This window comes from Caenorhabditis remanei, chromosome X (genome assembly GCF_010183535.1).
Source record: "Caenorhabditis remanei strain PX506 chromosome X, whole genome shotgun sequence".
In the NCBI taxonomy this organism is placed as follows: Eukaryota; Metazoa; Nematoda; class Chromadorea; order Rhabditida; family Rhabditidae; genus Caenorhabditis; species Caenorhabditis remanei.
In genome coordinates, this window is record NC_071333.1 from 15,542,346 (window position 1) to 15,569,952 (window position 27,607).

General features: G+C 37.5%; 9 protein-coding genes across 9 annotated transcripts; 5 read left to right on the top strand and 4 right to left on the bottom strand.

Moving 5' to 3' along the window:
* Positions 1-6,393: 6,393 nt before the first annotated feature.
* GCK72_025092 (uncharacterized protein) lies at positions 6,394-7,218 on the bottom strand (the record flags this gene model as incomplete). Its single annotated transcript, XM_003094456.2, has 3 exons — positions 6,394-6,472; positions 6,529-6,639; positions 7,079-7,218. 3 exons carry the CDS (start codon positions 7,216-7,218, stop codon positions 6,394-6,396), a joined length of 330 nt encoding a protein of 109 aa, XP_003094504.1.
* A 317-nt stretch (positions 7,219-7,535) lies between these two features.
* On the bottom strand, positions 7,536-8,420 carry GCK72_025093 (uncharacterized protein; the record flags this gene model as incomplete). The annotated part of the gene is made up of 4 exons (XM_003094469.2): positions 7,536-7,948; positions 8,035-8,138; positions 8,186-8,254; positions 8,299-8,420. The coding sequence occupies 4 exons, from the start codon at positions 8,418-8,420 to the stop codon at positions 7,536-7,538; spliced, it is 708 nt and encodes a 235-aa protein (XP_003094517.2).
* Positions 8,421-12,496: 4,076 nt separating this feature from the next.
* GCK72_025094 (uncharacterized protein) lies at positions 12,497-13,176 on the top strand (the record flags this gene model as incomplete). Its single annotated transcript, XM_053736191.1, has 3 exons — positions 12,497-12,589; positions 12,643-12,852; positions 12,904-13,176. 3 exons carry the CDS (start codon positions 12,497-12,499, stop codon positions 13,174-13,176), a joined length of 576 nt encoding a protein of 191 aa, XP_053579757.1.
* Positions 13,177-13,785: 609 nt separating this feature from the next.
* On the bottom strand, positions 13,786-15,661 carry GCK72_025095 (uncharacterized protein; the record flags this gene model as incomplete). The annotated part of the gene is made up of 4 exons (XM_003094464.2): positions 13,786-13,938; positions 13,991-14,055; positions 14,106-14,189; positions 15,580-15,661. 4 exons carry the CDS (start codon positions 15,659-15,661, stop codon positions 13,786-13,788), a joined length of 384 nt encoding a protein of 127 aa, XP_003094512.2.
* On the top strand, positions 13,802-15,107 carry GCK72_025096 (uncharacterized protein; the record flags this gene model as incomplete). Its single annotated transcript, XM_053736192.1, has 3 exons — positions 13,802-13,826; positions 14,554-14,738; positions 15,000-15,107. The coding sequence occupies 3 exons, from the start codon at positions 13,802-13,804 to the stop codon at positions 15,105-15,107; spliced, it is 318 nt and encodes a 105-aa protein (XP_053579758.1).
* Positions 15,662-17,940: 2,279 nt separating the features above from the next.
* On the bottom strand, positions 17,941-19,097 carry GCK72_025097 (uncharacterized protein; the record flags this gene model as incomplete). Its single annotated transcript, XM_003094439.2, has 6 exons — positions 17,941-18,061; positions 18,374-18,510; positions 18,553-18,633; positions 18,685-18,858; positions 18,908-18,972; positions 19,028-19,097. The coding sequence occupies 6 exons, from the start codon at positions 19,095-19,097 to the stop codon at positions 17,941-17,943; spliced, it is 648 nt and encodes a 215-aa protein (XP_003094487.2).
* A 1,653-nt stretch (positions 19,098-20,750) lies between these two features.
* On the top strand, positions 20,751-21,910 carry GCK72_025098 (uncharacterized protein; the record flags this gene model as incomplete). The annotated part of the gene is made up of 3 exons (XM_003094454.2): positions 20,751-21,043; positions 21,096-21,686; positions 21,739-21,910. 3 exons carry the CDS (start codon positions 20,751-20,753, stop codon positions 21,908-21,910), a joined length of 1,056 nt encoding a protein of 351 aa, XP_003094502.2.
* Positions 21,911-22,547: 637 nt separating this feature from the next.
* Positions 22,548-23,650, top strand: GCK72_025099 (uncharacterized protein; the record flags this gene model as incomplete). Its single annotated transcript, XM_053736193.1, has 3 exons — positions 22,548-22,786; positions 22,835-23,428; positions 23,497-23,650. 3 exons carry the CDS (start codon positions 22,548-22,550, stop codon positions 23,648-23,650), a joined length of 987 nt encoding a protein of 328 aa, XP_053579759.1.
* Positions 23,651-25,199: 1,549 nt separating this feature from the next.
* On the top strand, positions 25,200-27,082 carry GCK72_025100 (uncharacterized protein; the record flags this gene model as incomplete). The annotated part of the gene is made up of 5 exons (XM_003094458.2): positions 25,200-25,273; positions 25,327-25,512; positions 25,863-26,172; positions 26,521-26,783; positions 26,848-27,082. 5 exons carry the CDS (start codon positions 25,200-25,202, stop codon positions 27,080-27,082), a joined length of 1,068 nt encoding a protein of 355 aa, XP_003094506.2.
* Positions 27,083-27,607: the final 525 nt, after the last annotated feature.

Consider the following 27,607-nt stretch of genomic DNA (forward strand, 5'->3'; position numbering starts at 1 on the left):
CTCTGACCCCAGCAACTGTCGATATAAAATATTCTAGATCAAAAATGAAGTTCAAACTTCAATCATCAACAAGTTGGCCCCCAAAAAACTACGAATCACTACAACCATGTTTTAACGTGTTACCAAAATGAAACAAACTGGTTTAATTAACCAAACGATGTTTCGTTTCATTTTCTTCCGGAACGTTTTGTTTTGGGTTTTCTGACTGACAAACTAAACTTGATGGAAAAATGAAGGGGAAGAGAAAAGAAAAGTGGACAACAACGCCAAGATTTATACCTTTGTTGTTGTGAAAGAAGTGGAAGATGAGGAAAATTGGAAACTGGTGTGGGAAAATTTTGAAAATTGAAAATTGATGTTGAGAAAATTGGATGGGATTTTCTTTTCCTAGAAGAACCTAAAAATGAAATAATTTGAGAGAAAATTTCTGTATGGTGTTTCTCAGAATCGCAAAACGAGACCATTCCAGAAAAGAATATTCGATCTTTATACAACCTAAAACAGTTTAGATTTGAAAATATAGATTTCTCGAATTGGAAATTCTAGGATAAGGATATGTAAAACAAATTGTTGAGAGAAGGCATATAGAGTGTGAATACACGCATGTACATATTGGAATAAGAATAGGCAACGAAGACAAAGGAAGAAGTGAGAAACGACGAAAGTCCTCTTTTTTTTTCTCGCTTCCTTCTTTTTGCCTCTGGACGTGCGAGTGTCTGTTTTGTGGCAAATAGTGTGTATTAGTAAACATTTTGTTGATATCTCCCAGACACTAATGCTCCGCGAGAGGACCCCCCCCCCCCTTTAATACTTTTCCTCAAGTCTAGCCTGACCGAAGAGGCCGCCCTGAGTGACAGCTGGGATACGAGAGTTGATGGGGCTTCTGGCGGCACAAATTATTACAGCGTAAAGGTTTTCACCCAAAAGTGCAATAAATCAGACATTATTCCACGAAAATTGCAAGAAAAAAGAGACTGACAAGCATATATTGCTGACAAGCAAATACTGCCACTCAAATTCAACCAGAACACGAAACCTGGTGCAGCATGTGGTTCTAATGAGGGTAGGTAGAAAGTGTAAAAGACTTAAAACACCAGAATTCCCTAAAAATCACATTCTTCATCGAAATTGTTTCAGTGAAATCCACGAAATTCATTTCCAGGACGTCCCTTTGAAAATTTCAAACATTTTTTGCATTGCGTGTTCTATCTATCCTCTGTAATTGTATCCTGTCAACGATTCCAATTTAAATACAAAAAAGACGGCGTAAACAAGCAAATTGACAGTTGGAGTCTTCACTCTAACGTTCAGAATACTACATTTCAACAAGAAAATTGTATGTGATGTTCTTCAGAAAATTTCGAATAGCTATGAGTTAGCAGTCTGAAGAAGTAAGTACACAAACTTTTGAAATTTTTAATATGAGAAGATTAGAGTGATGTTCCTGGAAGCAGGGATGATGAGCAGGGAAAAATGGAAAAAGAATATGGAGAGAAGTTTTGGGTTGGTGGAAGAAGTGCAATCGAATTAGTCTTTGATGCTCTCAAGATTCCGCATATGAGACGAACAAGGATGTGAAGAAGAATAATGAATTAATAATTAATAGCGAATTTTGAAATCCAGTATGAAATAGATTGATGAAAATTCATTATTTATATGATCAGAGGAGGCATTAAGAAAGACTTTGTATGGAGCTCCAACTCTTTCATATATGCTACAGTAACCCACTGAATCTCAAAGTGGGCGGCACCATACCTAATCACAATCCATACTTGAAAACATCAATAGAATTCTCGGCAAAGTGCGACCTGAAGGCGGCGAGCAATTACAGTAATTTACGATTACATACGTGGTGGTAATGATAACGGTATATCGGCCGTTTTATGCCTGCCAGGCGCCCATACCATCGTCAGGTAGAGCCGCGTGTTTGGTCGAGATACGGCATGGCATGTGGTCACGGATCGTAACGCTACATCGTACTTATCACTTACTGTCATTTTGAAATTTTATGTTCCAGACAAAAAAAAGTACTGACGTCAAACACCTCTGGTCCCGAAGTCGTAGTTCGAAAGTCTAAACTAGAACACGAAAAGTGAAAAAGAAACATGTGTGCCCATCTATTCAATTCCCATCAGACATGTCAAAATATGTACATTCAGTGCTGAGCAACGACGTTTTCTATTTTTAGCATATTCACCTTTCCCTTTCGAACTATTCCCATGGTTTCCACCATTCTGCTCACGCAAGAACAACAACAAATTCTCCCTCGAATTCCCAGATGCCTCATGCTCCAAATAATGAAGAAGAAAAAAAAAGTGTTTTATGATCATGGCTGTTGGTGTTCGATGAAGCAGCCAAACCCAATTTCCTGGTAGAAAATAGGAGGCAGGGAGGAAACAGAATACTTATCTATCCTATTTATTCTTTGTTGATTCTTAGTTTCCGACACAAAAAAAATGAAAATAGATTGTGAACCGAACACGGGGAGAGGTACAAAATCGAATCGAGATAAGAATCAAAATTAAACAACGTAGGGGAGAAATGAAAAAAGAGAGAAAGGATGGTGAGACAAAGTTGAATGTAAGTACTAGCCACTGAAAAACGGAAAACCGAAAAACCTCGCTCCATAAAAATGAGGACTGTCAGAATGGTTTACGATGGGGGTGAAACAAATAGATAAGACGAAAAGGAATGGGAGTCACTACCCTAAACGTTTCGTAGCTGTCTAACTGATGTCTAACAAAATTAGACGTAACAAAAAGCGAACTGATTTGAAAAGGAAAAAAATGAAATGAAGAAATCGAAATCGAAATGAAGTTTCATAACAATTTTATGATCATTTTATTATTTTTATGACATTATTGATAATAACTTCTAATGACTCTTCTTACCTGAAGCCATGTTTGCAAATGGTTACGCAGAAGGTATCCAGAATGGGTTCGCGGTTCGCTCCAACAGAATATGAATTGAAAGACAGCTCAGTTGTGAAGAAGAACGAAAGACTTAGAGACGGCATGAAGGCGTGGCCAGGGAGACGAAAGGAAAGAAGGCGGCGCTCAAGCACGGATTTCAGGCTAAAAGTTATGTTTCTAAAAATTGAAACATTGCGATGAAGAGATCTGGTCTTAATGTCTGAAATTCTTGAGAAAGCGTAAAGAATATAATATATTTGGATTGGACTACGGTAGAAGCATTCATGTGAATTCTGGAAAACTGAAAAGAAAAACGGAAAAGTGTTCTCGACATGAACTATGATAATTCGGAATACGAAAATTATGAAACGAACATAAGCGGGTTGGTTGGTTGTTGGACGCGGTGTTCTCAGTGTGAGTTGTGACAAATTTGATTTTGTCACACCAACAGGCTCAGATTGTGAAATGACAGTAACCCGCAAAGCCTCACTACACCCACTTCGGTATTCGCTATCTTAGAAAAAAATTTAGTCGAATAGCAGTCACAGACGGTTGATTATTTAAACATCAAACTCATACAACTCCTGTGGGAATAAGATGTTGACGCAGGTAACTCGCCTCTAGACTTCATTACTAATAAGTAAAACTTCATACCAAAAGGTTATGTCAAAAAATCAGGATGAGAATGTTTGCTAGAAAGTCGAAGGTTCCGGAAATAGAAAAAGTTAAACGTGATCTCAGAAAGCAATGAAAAAGTAAATTAAATAATGAGATGGGCAACTTTTCTTTCTTTGGTTTTTCTTATTTGGTTCAGCTTTCAAGAAGAGCAAAATGTGTTCAAATTCCCCGAGAATCTACCGAAAGACATAAAGAACTTGATTACAAAGTGGTAGTAGTGACCGCGGTTTGGAGGAAAACTCATAGGCCAAATGGATTGGGCTGAAGGAGATTTATTGGTCGTAAAACTTTTTTCTCTCTCCTCTCCACAAGCTCGTTCTCTCCTTCTTTGAAGACTTTTGGATATCTCGAGAACACAAGGGGAACAATCATGGTGGCACTACATATTGTTGAAATGTAATTGGAAAAAAGTGCACTTGACGTTTTTTGTTCGTGTGTGGCATATTGGGAAATTGGAAAGGCATTCACAGCTCGACCATATTAACAGAGAGGGGTATATGTACTTTGTTGAGTTTGTTGAATTTTCTTGTCTTTTTGACAGATTAATTTCAAATTTCGTGTGACTGTTAATTAGTCACACAAAGCAGACACTTCCATCAATTATTCCATCCAAGAAATTGGGTAATTCGACTATATAACGTGACTTACTGAAAACACGACGAAATGTCAAACAACGACGCCGCGAACTGCAGAATTATATGAAATGTGACTGCGAGGAACACCTTTTAAAGAGATACTTTTCAAATGTCGAAATTCGAATTCCGAGTATAAACCCCCTAGTTTAGTGGGGCGAGGTTTTGCATAATCGCTTCAAAAAACCACCTCTTTTCGGAGATGTCAGACCACACCATAAATTTGAATGTGTTACCAGTTCAGTACAAAAAAAGGATAGGACAACGCGAATATGTTTACATTTTCAGAACAGTGATGGGATTCAGGATTGGAATCTATTATGATGGAAAACAGGAAACAGGGAAAACTTTAGAACTTTAAAACTTGAGAGAATTCTAATTCTCAGTTCGGTAATTTGTTTGCAACACAGTTTCTAAATGAATGAATAGGGAAGTGAATTAGAGAATTGAGAATAAACACGAAATTTGCAGTAGAGGTTCCCAATACCTGACGATGAGAAAATAGAATACGAATGCATAGTTAGAGAGTGACCACCATGATTGCCTGTTTTCACTCTCTTCAACCTTCACCGAACGCGCAACGATCGGCAAAAACGAGGAGGTGAAACAATAATGGGAATTGATGACGGTAATTGCATTGGGTGAGAGAACGGTACTGTTTCAGTTTTTCAGTTATATCTAAAGGCTAACAGTCTGAAAATATTTTCGAACTAAAAAGTGTCCCCGATCTATAATTATAGTTTTTCCTTTACAAACATCTTTTCCGATTTTATAGTAGATGATAAATGTAAAAAATAAAAGTGAGATCAATAAAAATGTTTCAGCTTGGCGGGGTTATAAACTTATAAAAACGACCGATAGTCCCTGCAAAAAAAAAACAGCAAAGCCTCATAATCCCTCAGTCTCGCAACATAAAAGAGGAGAGAATTTCTTTCTCTACATTGTTGTGCTGTTTTCTCGAAGCATATCCAGCGTCCTCCACTAGAAAAAAATGAGGAAGAAAAAGAAGAAGAAAAAAAGAACGCCGCCGCCGCGCCACGTCGGGCACGCATTATTCGTGTTGAGCGTGAAAGAGACGGAGGATCAAGTAAGGGAGAGAAAAACGAACGGATGGAACGGAAAAGAAAGGCAATTTTGAAAATGTGCCGTTGGAGAAAAGAGAAAAAAGAAAAGAGCGGATCTTACCCACAAACACATGTCTTTTTTTTCATCTTCAATGTCTTTTGATGTCTCTTTTCTTTCTCTCATCGTAATACCATCAACAACTACCACCAAACACTCCTACACACATAGAAATCGGATCCGATTTAGGTTTCGGTTGACAAATGCGCAGAGGTTTGGATTACTGTTTGTGCCAGTGCTCTAGACTCATTTTCCAAAACAGAAAAGACAAGATTTTCAAATTTTATGATACTTACGGAGCAAAACTTTATTAACAAAAAAAATTTTTGGGCAGTGCGTGTTGATGAACCAAATTGAAGAATCAGAATCAGAATCACAAAATTAGGTATGATCTATTATTTTTTAATTTTTTTTGAAAAGGCAGTGGGGAGTATTTGAGTTTAGAACTCGGAAGAATAGAACTGCGACAAAATAAAACTGTGAAAGTATAGAACTGACTAAAATAGAACTGAACAAAGTGGAACTACGAAAAAATGGAACTGCTACAAAACAGAACTCGACAAAATAGAACTAAACACAATGGAACTGCTACAAAATAGAACTGTTACAAAATAGAACTCTAGTTCGAATGGAGCGCGTTTGCATTCGTGCCTTTTAAGACGAATTATAACCAATTTTCGAGTAGAAAAGTCGACTAAAAATACTTATTTTATGTAGATAAAGTCTTTGTCTATTTAATAGTCAACAAAAAACTGTATAAAGTTATATTAGATGAGCCTAATAAGCATTTTCAAAACCAGTGGTAGAGTTCTATTTTGTAACAGTTCTATTTTGTAACAGTTCCATTGCGTTCAGTTCTATTTTGTTGAGTTCTATTTTGTAGCAGTTCTAACTTTCACTGTTCCACTTTGTAACAGTTCTATTTTTGTCTGTTCTATATTTTCACAGTTTTATTTTGTCACAGTTCTATCTTTCCGAGTTCTAAACTCAAATACCCCCAGGCAGTGTACGAACAAACTGAAAATATCGAAATATGACACTTGACAAATTTAGTAAGATGGAACATTGTCGAATCCTGGTCTTTTGTACATACGCTCCGAGCTGCGATCTTTTGGTTTCTCGATAGTCCTGCAAAAGATTTAGATTCCCATGCCCTTTTCAGTGGGAAAACATGAAAAACTTACTTGATTGTTCCGAATTGGCTGTGTGTGAGCTCATTCACCGAATGATATGAAATAGATCCACGAAGTGGTGCAGGCATATCTCTGTCGTCCACGTCATCAGCCACAAATGGTCTGAAATTCTAGAATAAGTACTTTTGTCTTTCTTCTTTTTCATTCTGTGTACTCCGCCTTTTTTGTTGTCACAAAAACGATTTATTCGAAAATGCTACAACCAAAAAGGGATGAACATCAGAAGAAAAAAGATAATCGGATAAGAAAGTCGAGATAAATCCACTTAAATGAGAAAATGAGAAGAAGATTAACTGAATTTGTGTCGAGTCGAGTGATGATAACTAGTGGCAGTGCATTTTTAAAGGATTAGGGGAAATAAAAGTACTGAAAAAACTTTGTGACTATTCATAAATGAGAATTAAGGACTTTAACTGGTCCTGTGAGCAGCTTGATTTTTTTATAATTTCATATATTCATATTTTCTATTCTAGAGACACTTCACCACTGTTATCATCAGTCGTCGACCGGATTATAACTAGCGATCTGTTCAGTAGTTGACCTGTAGAAAGCGTTGTGAGCTCTTTGTGGCGAAAGTGGCGGCTGCTCGAGGTGCTGAGCAACAGAGGCTCTACTGATCTCATCCTCGCTTCTCTGAGTAATTTGCACAGGTTTTGGCATCATCATCGTTGTCTCTTGCATTGGAGACGGAATGAATTTTTCTGAATTATGTTTATTAAGAGTATTTAATTGGGGAGTATTTAATTGGAAAGGTTTATTGAGGAAAGAGATAGTAAGATACGAGCTGTAACAAGCAAAAAGATTGAAAAGAGACTTTGTAGAAGTGGAATGAAGAAAGAAATGTACAACATGCGAGAGATATGGTGCTATAACGGATTGTTGAAAAATGATTGATATTGAATGGCAGTGGTTGAGCATATTGCGCAGAAAAATGGTTTTTTTTTCAACAATCGTTACAACTATATAAGAAAAAAGTTTTAGAAGAAAGTTTCAACACTTCACAACATTTCTCGGGAGTCAGTAGAAACCGGGCGTTCATATGTTATCTCTTGTTTGAAACTCTCTTCAACAGTTTCGTGGATTCCATGATGAACCATTGATCCACTGTCACTATCATACACATTGTTAGATGGTCTTCTCAGATAGTTTTGAGTTACTGCATACTCTCTTCTACGATATCCATCATCTGGTCCTCCTGATCTTTCAATATCCAAGTTTCGTCCATTTCCATAGCCATTTCTATATCCGCCGTTTCTCGATCCAGTTGTCTCGTACTTCCTACCATAAGCACTGTAGATGTCATCAGGTGTACTGTACTTCTGTTCTTGGAATGCGTATTCATCAATTAGATCACCATTGTTACGAAGGGCAGAGTACTTGTTACCGGTAGAGGAAGAGGTTGCATTCATGTCTGGAATGGGAATAGGGATGCAATTATTTAAAGGGGTTTCATGCCAACACGTCATCAAACAGGTTAAACACACGTACTTTTCTCACCTTTCTTTGGGCGAGATTTCCACCATTTAGACAAGTAATAAAGGAGACAAGACAACAATAACAATAGAAGCAAGGCAGCAGCCACGATCATGAGAATCATCAGCCTAAATAAAAAATAAATTTCTTTTTATAAACTGATAAGAACTCTTACCAGAGAGGAATAGTGGCTGGCGTTGGAATACAGCAGGTTCGGCCGCAGCATTCGAGATCATAGTCACAGCTAAACTTTCAAAGGGTTAGATTATTCTTAATAGTCAAACTTACCGGAATTCATATCGTTCGTTCTTTCCCTCAACATCTCCTTCTTCGAAAATGCATTGCTTGAAGGCCTTTGTGTAGCCCTCGTAGAGAATACCCTTGCTGTCACCTTGCAGTGCTATCTCCATAGCTGAAATATGTTTGATAATTAGTTAGTGTGAAAAAGAAAATATGATATGGATATCCAATAATGACGGAACCAGAAAAGGGCAAAAAACCAAAACGATAGAAGGTTTGATATAGAGTGAAACAAAAAAGAAACTAATTTTAGGGAGTGGTTGTTTCTTTAACATTTTTCTACTTTCTTTACCCTAACCCTCAGATACTTTTTTTCTCGTCTTGCCGTGAGAAAGACATATCGAGACAAGAAGAAGAGAAGAAGAACAATCGTTTCCAAAATGTGTTTGTTGTGTAATGGCAGGCGTGGCATAGGGAGAGACTTTCTCTTCTATTCTCTTCGTTTAATTAATCAACCATATCAACTTCTTTTCAAGTCGTTAATTATAGTTATGCATGATCAGAACAATAACTTTGTGTCCTAAAGAATTCGTATGGTAATAAATAAACTGATGTGCAGACATAACTTCAATATTGAACAGTAGGTGTCACAAGACGAACAAGTTAAACAGATTGATGAGACAAGTGTAATGTTTTGTGTGTGTATGCGTTTCCGGTCAAAAAGAAAGAGAACATGATACGAAAATCTATGTTGACAAATGAAAGTCAAGCATGATTGAACTTTTAAAATTTCTTTTTGTAATTTCTTTTGATTTATGGAACAAGATCATCGTTAAAAATGATGCGCATGAGATAAACTATCTTTGATATACTCTAAGAATGTTGAAATATATATATATATAACGCGTGTGAGCTCTGTCTGTGGATTTGTCTGTGTGTTTGTCAGGATTTCCGCAAGATTTTTGAGAAATAAAGAGGAGAGCACGCCATCGGCAAAAGTCGAAGCCAGGCTGGTTTTGAAATAAAACAAAAGATCAAGTTTTCTCCTGTTTCAGAAGGTTGACTAGATGACTTTCTAAAAATTAAAATGATGTCTTTGTACTACTGAGAAAACTAGTGATTTTTAGAAAAGAATGCAAAACTTGCCAACTAATAAACAATAAAGTAAAGAATTCCCCCCAAACAATGTAACAGATCCCTTGGAAGGTGTGGTCATTCTCTTTTCTCAAGTTTCCCCCACTATTCCTATTTCCCTCGCCGATCGAATATTTATTACCAGGAACATGGGACACGCCTATACGCCTACAGGCTGAGATACCCAACAAAACACACCAAGAATTTGTTTGAATTTCCTGGTGAAATGGTTTAGAAGTGAGTCATTTGGCCTTTCAAAGTGATCAGAAATCAAATTTGATTTCAATTAAACTACTATCAATCATTCGAGATCTCATTCATAGCGTTAGATTTGTAATTTGATATTAAAAAACGTTTTCTTGCATACACAAATAACTATTTGAACACTTTTATGGGTTGATCAAGATAAATTAGACGGAATGAAGGTTATGACACGCTATCATAAATTTGATTGATGAGTCTAAGAAGATAGGTTGATTGATATTGATAGAATACAGAAAATTGGGAAACGGAAAAGTTTAACGGAAATTTAACAGCTAGTTTGAGTCTAAAAATGAACAATAGTTACACTGACTAAAAAAAATACATCATGTATACTGTTCTATGAAAAAGAATCAAATTAGAATTTCCAACACTTTTCACGCCACAATATCTAATGAATTTCAAGGAAAAAGGAAGAAAAAACCGAAAGTGAACTTGAGAAAAATGAATGCAGGAAGAGGTAGAAGTGTAAGGACAAACAAATCAGTAGGACGCAAACTAAGAAATAGAGGTAGAAAAGAAAATGTTTTATTTGGGGAGAGAAAGAGATGAAAACTGTAGAAGCACAAGCCGAAAGCCGTTGGCATAAGTGCGTAGGAGCCCCCGAGTGGAGCAAACATGAAACAACTTTTTGCTTCCATATATTTTCTTTTACTCTTTTTTCTTTTTCTCTCTTTACAGGTATTCACTCTATTCCTCCCCTCCTGTTGCGCATTTTTTCGTCTTGTGAGCCAATCAACTCGACTGCACTAAAGAGCATAGTTACGGAGCAGTCACTGCAGTATGTGTGTACTTCCGAAAAAGCCACGCGCAGATTATCAACTCTAACATGCATTGCTAGTGCACAAAATGTTTGTGTTGTCTTTTTTAAACGACCAAGTTAAAATAAAAAAGTTGGGGAGAAAATAGTTATGTAGATAAAAGTTGGTATTACTTTCAGTTTTTAAACTTTTGTTTGAGACAAAAGAGAGACTAAACGTTCTAACAAAGTTGAACTGTAAACTATTGGTATGTATTGAAGTTACTAATTGGTCTTTTACAGAAACATATTTGGAAACAGGTTTAGTAAAAGACGACAAAAAGAGAATTCAATTTACTTCCGTTCAATTGGTTAACTGTATTGTTTGTGTATACAGATGGGATGGAGAACTAATCAGAAGAAGACTTGACTGGGGTTATTGAATTACCAAAATGAGGAAGGACTTGATTTTGATCTCTGAATACACGAAGGCATGTCAGATAAGGAAAAGTTGGAAAAGATTTGCAGAAAAATCGAATACTCTCAAGTGAATCGAAAAAGGAACAAATTGATTTCTATAAGATTTTATTTGGAATCGAGGTCGATGGTTAATGGTTTTGCCTCTCCATGTCCTTCTCCTCCCGTCGCTCACCACAATCTGACGAGGACACGTTGAGTTAATGACAAACCGAGAAAACCAGTCCTGTATGAAGGAGGCGCCGTGAAAAAACAAAAGCGATTTGTAAACGTTGATGATCAAAACGGGGTGGAAATGGCGGTTAATTGAGAAAAAAAGGTATTTTTATTGTGTCTCTTATGTGGACTTGCCGCCGTAAATAATTTATTTTCTGTTTGTCTCTGTTGATAAGCCGATTGTAATATCTTAACATATATCAATGTAGCGCCAAGGCTATTCATTAACCGAGAGTGTTGCCCCTGCAGATTTATATTCAAGTATACACAAGGGCATAATGGAAATGTGAAGTGAACTAAAGAAAATTACCACAGGTGAAAAAAATGGAGACAGTGTACTCGGCGTCTTCAACCTGCCTCAAAAACATAAACTGGTACTAAAAGTAGATTTACCAGACTCGGGTAGTGCAACCGTGACATCAATATTTACTGAACTCATGAGCAAGTCAACTTTGCTGGTAAGATAAAAAATAAAAATCAAATGATTTTAGTCCAAACTCGATCGCAATCAAAAACATATATGAAACCATCGTATGTTTCTACTATTTAATTCTGTTCAAGGGAAGCATCAGAAAATGAAAAAAACTGGCTTTGTAAAAAACAGAACCGACTGAGAAAGATGCCGTCAGTCTACAACGTTCCATGAGGGCTAAGGAAGTGGGCAACAGAAACAAAACTCTCTGTCGAAACGGAGCAAATTTCCTCAATCAAGAAATTATACATAATTTCTCGTCTTTGCTCGCGTTCAATTTATCATTCTAAATGGAACTGAATAAAACCATCACAATCGAGTTTGCAAAATTTCAGACGCTCCGTCTATGTCGTTTGAAAAAAACTGTTGTGTTATGAATTTCAAAAATGCTTCTGTGATAATATCAAACAGAACTCAAAAACGACATATGCTCCAACTTATATAAAATTATCGTAACAAGTCTTACAGTGGAAAATTTTGTTATTTTTCAATGCAAAAATAAATATCATTCACAACATGTACACATTGTGAAAAAACTGAATTCGTTGCACGTGTAACGTTATTTTGACATTGTTGTCTTTTATAAAAACCTCACCCTGTTTCATTGTCAGAAAATCAGAAAAATACCTTATATGTTTTGCTTTCTAAGCGTACTATCTTCAAAACCTTTATGTTAATACGTGTAGGTTGTCGCCGTTGACAAGGTCCCCTTGCAAACGCGCTCTACTGCACTGACCGCAAAAACAGTCTCCTCTCCGCAACGGGTCCTTCTTTCTATAAATGGTCATTTGCATTCATTCTCTTCCTTTTTCTTTTATTCACTCTATTTTTTGTGTTTTTGTAATTGGTTTTCTCTTCTTTTGCTTTTTTCTTTTGCTTTTATTTCATTCTCATATTTCGTTCTCATACACCCTGTTTTTTTTGCAGGGTATAAATTAAATATCACAATGTTAAATCTACAGTCTATCGCCTTCGCTCTTTTCACTATTGTTGTCGACGTTGTCGTTGGATTCAATCGTATCGACTCCGAGCAAAACTTAGTGAGTTAAAACTGCCTATTTTTATATTTCAATAAACAACAAAAAATTTTCAGTATTCTTCACTCTTGAGCGCTCCATTCTACAATGACGACGAAAACGAGAGAGCAAATGAGTTCGAGGAGGATGATCGAGAAACAGCGGAGGAGTTGAATACGAATCAAAACGCAAAGGATAATAACAACAGTGTCCTCGTTTTGGCCTGGTTCAAGAACTCGTTCATTTGCTGGAGCCGCTTCGCACAGAAACTTGCCATCAAAGCACTGGTAAGTCATTAGACAAAAAATAGTTTTTTGAGAAAACGTTTGTTTTTTCAGAAATCGTGGACCTCCACTTACCCATCGAACGCTGATGAGTGCGCCACAAACAACAAGAAACCGGAAATTCAACATCCCGAATGTCAGGTGGTCGTGGAGCGTTGGAGCCAGGAAAAGTGGCTTCTGCAGACTGACGATTCAGAGGACATAGACAAGTATGAGGAGGAGGAGGACGACGAAGATAGAGAGTATCGAGCAGAAATGGACAAATTCATGACTCGCGAGATGGTACTTCTCTGTGCCGAATACCTTGAATATGACGAAAATGCATAATTTCGTTGTCTTTTTTTCTCGACTTGCTTCCCAATTTCCTTTCCCGCTCTGCCAGGTGTCTCCACACTACAATACCGCTCATTACCTTTTTGCTTTTGAACTAGTTTTAGCATCCTTTTCGGTACTTCTACATTGTTTCTTTTTTCTAATGTGTAGCCTTTTTTGTATATTTCAGTACATTATTAGTAAGAATAAAGTTTTATAAATTTAAAAAAAAGTGTTTTTTTACTTTCAATTCTCCAGTTTTTCTGTCTCCTCCCACTTCTGCTTACTCAGAGTTCTAGACGTTTCTCTGCAGTTTCACAGTTCCTCTGAGATGTGAAAACATTTTACTATTAAGAAACACTTTGAGATAACAGCTGTCAATTGAATGCGTTTATTAATTCGCAACAGGAAAGTATCCAGAAACATCACAGTACATCGATAAAAATGAGCAAAAAGCATGAGAAACCAAGAATTAATAAATTAGCTGCTACACATTAAGAGAAATTAGAGTACTATCCATAACCCGTTGGAAAAGCCTGTTTTATAGGAAATTACTTACAAAAAAGCTATGGTAACAATTGGAAGATCGATGAACACAAATGAGCTACAATATGAAATATAAAATTAAAGAAGAAGTGCAATGGCCAAACTGAAGATTCCTAATAGTACTGAAGTAGACATACTGACGACTGAAGAATTGCAGAAATCTCTTTCATTGCAGACACACATCAGTTCAGAACCTCCTTCCTCTAATGGACGTCGAGTGCATTTTCCAACCTGAAAATACGGAATGTGTCTTATTTTAACGAAATTTAAAATGGAAACTTACTTCTGTCTGTGCATCAGCTGCATTCATACATCCCTTCTTCACAATTCCATCTCTAGTTGTGTCATCTGAAACTGTAGTTCATTGTAATGCAAGTCTCTTTTTTTAGGAATCTCACCAGGTGTATGCATTTTGTAACAATATTTTCCTTGACACGAACTAACGGAGCTTCCGATTTCTTTCTGACATCTGACGAGACCGCCTGAAAAGAAAAAATTTGAAGGTTGAATTTAATTTTGGTTGAATTTAAATAACAGAGTCAGTTTAGCTGATATTTTGAACATAAAGTAAAAATATCGAATGTGTTTTTTAATTAATTATTGGTTAGGTTACACATTTTTGAAAGATTGACGTGAAGTTGTTGCTTGTATAAACTTATACCTGTCTTTTTATGCCACAGAATAAGATACATGTTCTCAGTATACAAATCACTTCTAAATAATCTGCTTGATTGCTTAATGTTTTCAAACATTCCGTGGTACCCCTGGCATTCTAAACACTCCAAGTAACCCTTGTGCCATCTAGTACTGTATTTTTTAGCTAAAAATAGCAAAATTTGATTCAAGACTCTATAAAATCTCATCTTGACGCGCAAGTGACCCAAGCCCCAGCTGCACCAGCCACTTCGGTGACTCCAATTCAGCAATGCCTAGTCGCCGTCCCAGCACCAGCTCCAGCTGCTGCACCACCTCTATATTGGGGATACGCCGTTGCTGCTGCACCAGCCGCCCCAGCTGCCACTCGAGTTCACGTAAAAGTTTTCCAATTACTTTTTGTATTTTTGGAAATGGACCCTAAACACCCCGAGTACCCTTTGAGACACCCAACACTGTATTTTTCAGTTAAAAAGTTATGAAACTTGATTCAAGTATCCCTCAAACTTTATTTTGACGCATAAGTGACCCCTGGCCCAGCCGCCTCGAGGGCTCCAGTTGAGCAAGCCCCAGTCGCCGTCCCAGCATACAGAAACAAGAGAAACTAGTACGGAGATGAACAAGTGACCCCAGCCCAGGCTGTCCTAGCCGCCTCGGAGGCTCCAGTTGGGCAAGCCCTAGTCGCCGTACCAGCACCAACCCCAGCGGCTGCACCAGCTCCAAATTGCGGATCCGCCGCTCCGTAACCCCAGCGATGCTTTTTCTCGAGGCTACGCCACCCGAGTTCACGTAAAGAATTTTCCAATTTTTATTTGTATTTTTGGCAATGAAAAAAAATTCGGGCATCGCAACAGACAGACAGACTTTACATGCGTTTTCAGAAAGATGCTAATGTTTGATGAAACAGAAAAAACAGATGTTCTCAGTATTCACTTCTGAATAATCTTCTGGGTTTCTTCATGTTTCAAAACAATCCTAGCGTCCTTGGTACTCCCTGTCACTGTAAGCACCAACTGTGCTACCCAGTACTGTATTTTATAATTTGAAAGTTGCGAAATTTGATTTGATTCAAGTATCCAAAAAATATCATCTTGTCAAGTAAACACAGTGGGTGGTAAGATATTTTCCAAAGTTTCGCAATCCAAATTCATGTGGGATGTACCGTTCTGGCTTTTCTTTGTCATCAGTTTTTCTTCATTTCAAACAAATAAAACTCACCGTTTCGCTGTCGAGACGATTGTGCGGCTGCGAGAAAATTGACAAGTGTGAGCAATAGAAAACACCTCAGAAAAGACGACATTGTTGTGATTGTTCTAGAAGAATCTGCAAATAAGGAATGGTTTTAAAGTTAACGTAGTGAAAAATCGTAAATAATTTTTTTTAACTTGAAAGGAAAAAGCGAAAACTGATTTTGCTGATAAGAGATGAAAAGCACGACGAATGAGAGAAAACGAATCCAGTGCAAACCAAATAAAATGATGGGGTTTTTTTGTTATCAAAGGAAGGACAAGACAAGAATATCGGGAAAAAAGTAATACTGGACATGTGAGGTTTAGAGAAAGAGAAAAATGTCCTTTCACTCCCTATTTGATTCAATTATTGAACAGCAGTAAAGGAAAATAGATGATGTATAGTTAAAATAGCTTGATAATGAGAGAAATGAGGAATTTTATGCGATGCAGTAGTGAAATCAAGAATTCACCAAGAAAAGTATGCTAAAAATGTGAAGAATTTGAGTGACCTAGTTTGAAACAGCGTGAAGAAAAAAGGAAAATGAGTAAAGGAGGAAACACTGAAAGGAGGAAAAGAGCGGGTTGGAAAAAAGGAAAATGTGGAATGGAAGAATTGGTTTCGACGTCATCATTCCCACATTTTCTCAAGACTGGAGTAATAAACAACTATTTTGCAAGCAACACGTTTTTTGAGTTATCAAATTAGCATTATTTGCAATGATTTTCTATTTTTGGGTCTGATGTAGGGTTCAGCATTAACTTAAAATCAAAAAATTTGCGAGATAGGGTCAGATCTTAGATCAGATCACCTAAACCGGAATGTCATATTTGAAAACATTCGAGAAAGTGTGGACATAGCCTTGGTTGACCTGTACCTTGTCTTACCTCTCCCAAACTCTGTGTCTCTCCGTGATTTATATAAGAAAATGGAAGGTCTCTGATGCTAAGGCTTATTAGATTGACTGCGCAGGCGGTCGGGAGTCTCCATGTTTGTTCAAAGAGTCACTTAAGAAAGGAGTGAGGAAAATGGAAGAAAGGTGAACGGAGATGATTGAAAAGCATGAGGAAATTGAGATGGAAAGACACGGCGACCAATTTAGATGTTTTGCTGTTTGGAATTTGAGATGTTAAATGGTCTCATGGTCTCAGAAAACTCATTTTTATTGCCTCAGGTTTGTAACAGGTAATTCAAGAAGTATCAGCTTTCCTGACAAATCTTGAGAAAAAAAAACATTTTTAGTATGAAATTCATTTTCCTCACGATATACGTCATTTTTAATAAACCGTATGAATGGAAAAAGTTATTGTCCAAGAATTCAAAAGAGAAAATGAAAAGTATCGCGCACTCGAGATGACTCATCATATATGTCCGTCTATGTTTGTCCATAATGGCAGAAATGACCTGTCTCTTCTGTCAAAAGAGATTTCGAGGAGGGAGAAGGAATTGCGATGGGAAAGTTTGGTGTTGGATTAATAACTTTTGAATTGTGGAATATTAATGAAAAAAGAAAAAAAAAATTATGGTTCGTTGTTTCCTGGAGTGAAAAAAACTGAATTCACCTTGTTTTCCATTCTCAGGAAAAAGTGAAATAGTATTTTTTTTCTCTCAAATGACATTTTTATTTCTGCCTTCCCAATTCAGAACCTTGACAACGGCAGTACACATTATAAAAAGTTGTCAAACATCACCCTTTTATCAAAAATTCGTCATTCCTCCCCACTTGTTTCGACGCAATTGACATATGTTAGTGCATGAGAAGAAAAAGAGCAAAAACAGATGGAAAAAAGAGCAGCACAAAGATAAAGCGCAAGAGATAGGAAGAATGAGACAAAAAAGTTTGGTTTTCCAACTTTGTAGACCACACTGAGCGGGAAGAGGAAGAGGGAGAGAAAAAATGAGAGGAAAAAACGGATACTTTGGTGAATCGAAAGGCCAGTCAGGCTTGTTTTGTGGGTGGCAACCAACTAGTACTATGACGGTGTCAACTGCAAGTTGAAACGAGTTCTTTTTTTCACGGAAAAAAGTTTTATGACGCAACACTGTCGTTTTTGGTTTTCAAGCTTTTAATCTCTAGGGATTTGAGAGTTTCAAAAAATTCTTTGTGTTTTTCTCTGTTAAAAAAAGAAAAAAATCGCAAAGTAATAGTAGAGCATGAGAGCTCGCTACCATCAAATAGAAACAACTGAATACTTACATCCGGTTTTTTTGCACTGATATTTATTTTCGAATGTATATAATTATTAATTATATATGTTATAAATGCAAAAATGCAAATTCATAAACGAAAAAAGTAAGAGAAACAACCAAAGACTTAATCTAATCAGTACTCCAACCGTCATAAAAAATTTAGGCGTTGAGTCCGGTATCGGGTTGATTATCTGGATGAGCGGCAATGAAAGCGGGTATCTCAGCGAGCGTAGCATTGATACGATTGACAGTTGGGTAGGCAGACAGATCGAGGTTGAATCTGAAACGACGGTTTGATTGCAATCGGAACGTTGTGTGTGGGGGTTATTCTGATGTTTATCTCTTTCTCTCTCATCCGATTCATTTCTTTTTGCAATTCATATTTGTAGAATGACTAATGCATTTTCTATAGATAAATTTATAGAGATTCCAATGCCATCACAAGTGGTTGTTTTCAAATGTTTTCAAATGTGGGGATGATTTTGTTACCTCTCCCGTTAGTATGATTCAACATTCAAAGGATTACTAAGTAACCATAACATGGAAAACATGAAGAGTTTGCAGAACGAAGTCAAAAATTTTGAATTTTCACCTGTTAGCCGAATAGATAAGTGGTGGAATGTTGAGGTCCGCAATGGTGACGCTGTCTCCAACTGCGTATTTTCCGGAATGTTGTTTCAGGAGAATTTCAAGAGCAGTAAGACCTTCAACGACGAATTGTTTGGCGAACTGAAAGAGACAAGTTCAAAGTTTTCATTTGGTTTAGTGTACCTGTCCTCCAAATCCGGCTTCCTTCTTGTTCAAAAGTTGGAGAACTTTGAGATTGTGAAGAGGTTGGATTCCGGAGGCCACCTTGAAATGTTTTCGAAATTTTCATCGATGATCATCTCCAAAACAACATACCAAGAGAGCAATAGCTCTAGCGTGGGCTCTCTTCACTGGGTCTTTCGGCAAAAGTGGAACATCTGGATGAGTCTCTTCCAAGTACTCGATAATCGCCAAGCTCTCGGTGATAACTTTGCCATCCACAACAAATGCAGGTACCTTTGCAGCTGGATTGATCTCTTTCAATTGGTTCTGTGAATTTTATTTTTGAATTTCAATGAGAACCAAGTGACACTCTCACCTTTGCTTCCTCAGACAGCAGATCAACCGTTTTGTATTCATATTCGACGTTTTTAAGAGCGAGAGCTGAAATATTGGCGGTTTTCTTTGCATCATCTAAGAAAAAAACTAAAAAACTAACCGATTCTGACTCTCCACGAGCAAGACGATCTCCAATAGGAGTAGAGAATTGGTTTCTGCTCAGATGACATCTCTGAAATCAATCGATCTTAAGAAACGTGTCTTCCAAACAAACGAAATAAGAAAAATGACGGTACACAAGAACAGAGAAAAAGAGAAGGGTCAAAGATGGAATACCGATAAGATGATAAGATTGGGTTGATGTGATGTGACCATGAAAAGAAAAGAAAAAGTTTGCATGTTTTTTTAGACGCAGACTGATAGAAAATGTGTTTACGTACACGTGGCCTTCTACTCTCTCCCAAATATTTTCTAGTGGGGTGATGTGAAAAAAAATCGGAGAAAAATTTTATTGTGGTTAAAAAAAACAGTGAGAGGAAAGGTAGTAGGCTGAATATTACACTTCAGGCGTCAGGTATAGATGATTGGAATGGAGAATGCAACTGATGTGAGCACATTTTCGTTTGCCAGATGTTGAAGGAAAAATTATTTCAAAGTCAGAAAGACTTCACACTTCTGAGTGCTTCTGACGAACAAAAAATCAGAAAGCAAGTATGTATTTTTAGAATGGAAGTTCAAAATAATACTTTTTCTTAATCCTCTTCATAATCCAATCGTAAGACATGTTACTATTTTTGACTTGTTTCTCTTTGAGAGTTGATTGATCAAAAAAGTTATTCTCGTTTCTTGTGCTCAGATTTCTTTGAATTACATACATTTCCCAGAATCATAAGAACGACAGAAATATCGTTTATGCCTAAAATTCAGAGCTCTCCTTTTTCTTCCGCCAGCTGTCATTCACTTGTCCTTCCTCTTTTCGAAAATAAGTGCATTCTCCTCAAACCGCACAAAATGGTTTATTGCTATTCGACGAAAACGATGCTTGAAACTCCGAACGCACTTTTTGAGAAAAACCTACCATCATACTTGTATGGCCGGACCGGGAAGGCCCGTAGGCCTGGCTTAAAAAAATTAAACTTTTTTTCAACATTTTTTTGAAATTTAAAAAAAAGTGATGATTTTTGATAAATTTTCAGATTTTCTTCCAATTCTGAATGGGAGTCAAAAATTTGACTTTTTTGCGAAAAAATTCGAAAATTTTCAAAAAAAAAGCAAAAAGTTGAAATTTGATCTTGGGCCACGAGTACCCGGGCCGGGCCTTAATTTTGCTGACAAGGCCCGACCCGGGCTTTAATAGGTATGTCTATCATGATTATTGTTTCTGGTACCAGTAAAATGTGTCACAGGTGTGACGTAGAAACCAAATTCGATTGAACCAATCTGTGTTTTCTATACAGTGAGCAAAATTTGTCTCTACTTTCTACATGTTTGCTTATTTAGTTCCGTTCCCCCTAAAAAAGAAGCGCTCTAAAATCTCTTCGCTCCCCTAATCTTCTGCTTCATGGGGCTTTGTCATCCGCACTCCGCTCACCAAAGCCTATATGTCCGGCTCGGCTCTTTTCCTCTTTTCTTTCAGCTCACAGAAGACAATTATTGATCTGTGATAACTCGCGCCTGGTTGCTATGTGGGAAGATTAGTGGTTCAGGCTCAGGCACGTGAGCCAGTTCCAAACACACTTTTTTGTTTCACGCATCACTAGTCACTCTCACGCATTCTCCCCCTCTCTTTTTCACTTTTGAACACATTTTTTGCGTTGACCGCCCGCATTTTCTTTTGGCTCTTTTGGCTCTTCCGTTTAGGCTTTCTTTGCAGATTTCCAAACATGATGCTCGTCAGCATGCCATCTGGCACTCGGGGTCGTATTTTCCAAAAGATGGATGTCGATGCTCTGCTCACCTGCTCGTTGACTTCTCCTAAAGTGAGAGGTATGATTCAAAGATTAGACTGGAGAGTCGCTGGAACGAATATCGATCTAGTGGAGTGCAGAGGATGTGCAATGATTCAATGCAGGAGCTATGCGCCAACTTCGAAATGTGTCACATTTGAATTGTTGAGAGATGAGAACGGCAATAAACTCCCAAAGATGAGAATCAATGAAACAGTTTTCGATCTCAGGTGGGTAAACATTTTTTATCATTTGCTAGAGAGAACCAAATTATCATTTCAGCGTTTTCGACGAGGGAGCCAAACTAATCAAGTCATGGTCAGATGACATGCTTCGTAAATGGTTCTCAGAGAATACTCTCTACATCTTCGCTCATCTTTTTGGACCAGTGAACGATGTTTCTTTCGCGATGCATGTCAAACAGATGGCTGACGTTCCCTCTATGAACAACATGAAGCATTGTTTCATCATCGATGAGAATGCTCATGGAAGAGATATCACAAAGTTCTGTCAACGTTTCGTCGGACGCACTCTCATTCTTCATCCAGTTATCCAAGGATCAATCGATTCGGACACCCGAATGATGCGGGTTCCATATTTGTACGTAAGAAATGCAGAATGGTTGACTGGATCTCATCTCATGCGGTACACTGGTAAAAGTGCATTCTTGGATAATGCCTCTATCTATACAAAGGATATTATCAAGTTTGTGACCAAGTGGCTTAATGGAACGGACAGAAGATTGAAATCAGTCGTCATTCGTATTAAAGCAGGAATGCCAGTTGACCTACCGGAGATTTTGAGAAACCTCGATGGGGTAAAGACCTGGGATCCGAAAGAGAGGGAGCGCTACTACTTCTATCGTGACGAATGGTTGGATACTAATGATATAAGTATTCTTGATTCGTAAACTTCAATTTTCCAGGAAAATGAGTTTCTTCACGTCGGATTTGAGCCTGTTGGACTGTTCTGACGGATTCGATATTGTCAGAAAAAGCGACAACATGCTCTGCACAATTCGCATGTCAAATTTGGTGTTCTGCTTCTACGTCTGGCACAATAGATTCCCAACCGACAATGTTTTCCAGCAATCATAAATTTTGATGTCATATTTTCTTTTTTTGTATATTCTTGTGTGTCTTCATAATTCAGTAGAGTACTTTCCTATTCTTTTTTCATTTCTTTAAAACACCGAGTAAGTTTTCTCAAAAATACTTTGCTCTACACATCAGAACATATTGTTTTTTGTAGCCGAGTAGTTTTTTCTAGAATTTGTTTTGAAATACATTTTTCTTGGCCAAAATAAACGAAGATAAAATCTCGATATTTATAGGTTGTAGTTCTCCTCGTTGTCCCTTCTAATTAGCCAATGTGGGCTTCTCATAATACCTCAACCAACCATCTGGCCGTTGACTGCTACTCTTTATCTAAATGAGAATCTACCGACATACAAATTCCTACATGCTACCCGGTGGAGAAGATTATAACTTAATTAATGGATTTCATGGAAAGAGAGCTTGCAATTGTGTACCTGCAGCGCACATATGTCAAACCTACCTTACGGTTGCCTTTACATTTATTGATTCTTTTTATATTGAGGATCCAGTTTCATTTATAATCCAATTTGTTTTCTACTTTCAATAAACTAAAATCACACTTACAGATTCAACTAACAGCTTAGTAATGAACATTTTCAAGTTCCCTTGGCTAGTGATAAATATCATTTGGAAACAGATGGACATCGAAGATCTTCTGCGGCTTTCAACCACATCCAAACGTATGAAGGAGATGATAGAAAGAATTAACTGGGACATCGTGGACATTTCGATAGACTTTACTCTACTGAAGGGTTCTGTGAGAATTCGACACAACACATCTAGATGGCCTATGAAACAATGCACATTTGAGGTTATTGGAATGAATGAATTTTCTGATCTCAAAATTCGAATCGGCAATATTTATTTTGATGGAAGGTTAGTGTTTTCATTTGTTTCCGGTCACAAGAAATATTTTGTTTTCAGGGCACCCACTTTGGATGGAAACAATGCGTCACCAGAAAGAGTATTTCTTTCTAAGCAATATCATTTCGTGAGCATATGCCTGTATCTATTTATGAATTTATTCGGCGAGATCCGACTACTCAAAGTTTCCCATTCTTATACCAGAGAATTCGAAACCAGTGGACCCACCAGAATTAAGTATACATCCAACATGCCCAAGATTTTCCATAGAACTTTTGAAGCCACAATGCGACAGGTGGCCGTACTGCAAGACACATACGCGAGAACTTGCTTACCAGATGGGCAAGTTCTAAAAGACGAGATGATGCTCAATCACACATCGAGTGGTTGCGTCAAAAATGCTCATTGGTTCAAAGGTTTACATCTTCTCACACTTTCGATGTCGACAGCAATTTTCTTGAAGACAAATCTCACTGATATTGATATAATTGCTTTCATAAGACACTTTATGAATTCAACCAATCGAACTATCAAAACCGTCATTTTGTACCAGAAAGAAGAAAGATCACTTAATGATGAACTAATTTTCGGAGCTTTTGATACAAAACCATGGGATCCACTTCAAAGAGACCAAGTTTATACCGGAAGTCCAGAGTGAGTTTGATCATCGCTATGCTTCTATTATAAATAGGAATATAACCTTATTCTAATAATTGTTGCAGTTTACTGGTACTCTACTCAGAAGGAAAACACCTGCTCGATTGTGCTGATGGCTTCGACATAGTACGCGAAGATGGTCTAATGTGCACACTCAAAATATGGAATTCGACATGCTTCTGCTTTTACGTCTGGCACCAGAGATTCAAAGACGAGTAGATTCAAGGGCTACAGAAAATATATTCTTCTGATCATAATCTTTTTTCAAAAATCTTTCTCATCATTTTGTATACTATGCTGTATAATAATCAGTTGTTTGATTGTATTTTACTATACTCTTCGCCGTTTTTCTTTCTCGCCCATTTTCTGTCTTTTCTTGTGCTTTTATTGAACAAGACGTTCAAAATGCCTCATTCTATCTCTTCCTTTTTCCATTTTCTTCTCTATTCTTCTTTTTTTAAGTTCATGTCAAAAATTAGTTCTATTATTTCTATTATCATCTTCCTATTCATATCAAGGCTATCCAGAATTCATCACAAATAAACGTTTCTTTTGGGCTTGCCAAATTTTGACCGAAAACGATTGGGTACTAAACCGCAAACGGCTGGGTTACGTGGCTTAATTGGTCGTTGAGCGGAAAATTAACGAGGGTGCCACGTGGCTTAATTGGTCGTTGACCGGAAAATTAACGAGGGTGCTCACTTACAATTTTCACTTACGATTTCAATCATCATTTTTGCGCTCTTTTGGCCTTCAAATTTTTGATATAAAAGAAAATCTGTTACTTGCAAGCAAGCTTTCAAATTTGACTGCGGAAACTTCTATTACTGTGTGCCCTTGAAATCAGTCATACTTTGTAACCTTACTAAGGAAGGTCATGAAGTAAGTCTGGAGATATGAGACTTGACATTTATCATTAAAAAGCTGATTTCAAATACATACATTCTTCCCCTCGATTTAAGCCCTCGAGACCTTATATTCGAGTAAAACATAGTCAAAATTCGAAAAAATAAAAAATAAGCGAGTCAGAAAGATAATTATCTGTCGTGTTTCAAAACGTTGGCCTATTTTGTTTCTTGAATACCAGCCCTCGAGAGCAAAAACTGAATATATGTTTAGAATCAGCGTTTTCTTAGCTTTCTATTGATATATGTTTCGTTCCTATATCCAAACTGACTTCAAGACTTTCCCTAGTTACGTTTTCAGCATTTTGTTATTCATTGCAAAGTAAGTATCTGTTTGGGTTCTCACTTCTCACATTTCAATATCTGTGATTATCATAGAAATTGAACAACGCTCGCATAACATAAACAATTCCCCCACCCCCTTTCTTCTGACGGCTCCCCTTATTTTACCCTTTCGCATCTATTTCCTGCTTTTTCTTCCTTTTCGCTCACTCGCTTCTTCCCAGCGGTTTTCTGCTTCATAAATATTGATCATAACCAAACGGTGAGTTGGCATTTTTTGCAGCAGTGTTTTTTTTTACCACTTCATAAAATTATCACTTTATCATCGATAAATGAATAAATGAGGAGTTGAGAGTAAACGGTGCGCAATCTCCTTTCCTCTTCCATAATATGCCGTTTTTATTATATGCCACGCAGTTTTACAACTGCTCTCTCTCTCTCTCTTCTTTTTTTTTGAACAGAGATTCGTCCAATTGATTTTGAATCTTTCTTCAGCTTGCCTTTTTTCTTCTCTTTCCTTTTTATTGCCCCTCATTACATTTCTTTTTTTAGCTCATCTCGCTGAACTCGATTCTCTCAAGATGGAAGGACATATGCCTCAAATCCCCCTTCATGCCTTGTTGGCAATGATCCAACGCTTCTCGTCAATCGAAGTGTAAGACCATACCAACAAAAATACAGAAATCATCTAGTTTTCTATGTTTTCAGGGCCGACACCGCTCAAGCCACTTGGGAAATATACGACTACATCAAAGCCAATCCAAAAGTGGTGGAGTCGATGACAATAAGACAAGGAGAAATCTGCGTTGATAACGTTCGCTTCGAAGTCCAGTTCGGCCGAAATAGACCTATTGGAGAGCGGCGTATGAATTCGAACTGTTCGGTGCAACTTGTGTAAGTTGTGGCGTTGGTGAAAAACACTTTTGTGATGTTATTGAAAATGGAAGGACTCGAGGTGTCCTCTTTCAAATAACTCCAGAATTTCGCATGATACTTTCGTGTTCGTAGATTCCGTATTTCATGCAAAAACGTTTAATCATTATGAAAGTTTGACGACTCACAACTTGATTTACAGAAGGATTTAGCAGAATTTCATTTTGAATTCGGCATTTACGAATTCGAAAGTATTAGATCCAAATTCTCGAGTCGTTTGAAAAAGAACGTTTCGAGGACTTCCCCTGTGAACGTTTTTTCGGTCACAAAATCTCATTTTGATTCTTCCAACAAACCTCAATATTTTTCAGCCAACAATCCCCTCACTGGATTGTGCAAGTCAGCAGGGAGGCATACGTCTGGAAGGCAACCCTCCAGTTGTTTGTCTACCTGCGGGACTTGTTCCGCCCAACAACTGTCCACTTCGATCTCGATGCCTTGGCCATACACACCTTCGGTGTTCTCCTGCTCCACGACAAAATCAGAGGAGGTTATTCTTTGAGACTGTTGCATGCCAGTGGCACCGAATATCACCCAGGAGACCTCCGATTCGTCCTCAAGAATGTCGAAGGCGTGCAGGTGGTCACATATCGCCCTCATGCGATGCCGCCAATGGACTTGGTTAGTTTTTCTTTGATTTAAAAACTATATACATAGCTCTTTAGTGACAAAAACTGACAGACAGACCTGCAACGGACAATTAACATTTGAAATTTTGAATTTTTGAATAATAATAAAAATTTCACAAAAGTCGAGTTTTCGACTGTGTTTTTGAATATTAGTTAAATCTCAAGCCAAATAGAGATTTTTGACTATTTTTGGACGGAATTTTCTAAAAGTTCGAAAAAAGTGTGCACATTTTTTTAATACGTGCCGCGCCGGTCCAAGGTTTTGTAAGTCTGCTGACAGATGTGGAGTAACGGAGCTAGAAAAAAAACAGGAAAATCTCTATAAATATTATATTTTCAGCTGGCAAACTTCTATTGCGTGTACCTCCCAAACGTGTGCACGTGGATCACTTGGGACCACATTTGCTCGATGAATTGCCGATTCTTGGAGATCGGCAAGGGCAACCAGAACAGGAGCATCTTCCGTGAAGGGTTGAAGATTCTGGCAAATTACTGGGTGGCATCTGATGAACTCATGTCGTGGAAAGCCTTCTTTTTCCACGATATCGAGGATCACGACGATGGACTCGCGTGGGACAGAAAAAGACGCCCACGACACATCCAGTACGTTTTTTTTTCAATTGGTTAAATTCCCATTTCTTTCGAAATATGTGACGTGATTTTGCAGGTATACCGACCCGAGAACTGGCCGTCAGTACAACATCGATGCCGAGGAAGGTTGGGACTATGTTCGAGACGACGGAACCATTGCCACCGTCGTGAAATGGAACGCTGATGGGAGCCGCTCAATATGGCCCTGGGATGATGATGTGGATATCACTGGCGGATTGTTCTACGTCTGGGACGAATGTGAGATATTGGGGGTGGAATGCAAATGTAAGAATTATTCGAATTGGAAATAATTGTACTTGAATTCTTCTTTCATTCAAAATGTTTTCTTTACTGGTGAAATAAATTTTTTGCAAGACATTTCAAAAAGTTTTAATTTAAATACACAAATAACGTGCAATTAGGTCTATAACAGAGTTGTGCGGAAGTAATTTTTTTTAAAACGAAAATCGGAAGTCGGAATTAGTTTGTTTTGCTAATATTCAAAACTCCAAAAGAAAACTCAGTGAAAATTTAGTTTTGGCGGAAGAAAAGCCTATTTTCTGTCCTTTCAGACCATTTTTTCAGGTATTTCTGCGAGATGAATTCTTCCAAAATTTCACAGTTATGGAGTGACAAAAGTCGAAAGTGAAAATTTCAGAACGGAATTCGGAAGTCGGAACTCCGCACATCTCTGGTCGACTCTGTCAATATGTCGCACGTTTTTGAAAGATATTGAAAAATAGAGACGCCAAAAATTGAAACTTGTGCGTTAACGTCTCGCTTATACAGATTTTTCCCCAATTTTTCTGAGAGTGCATTTGCAAATTTTTCTGGTA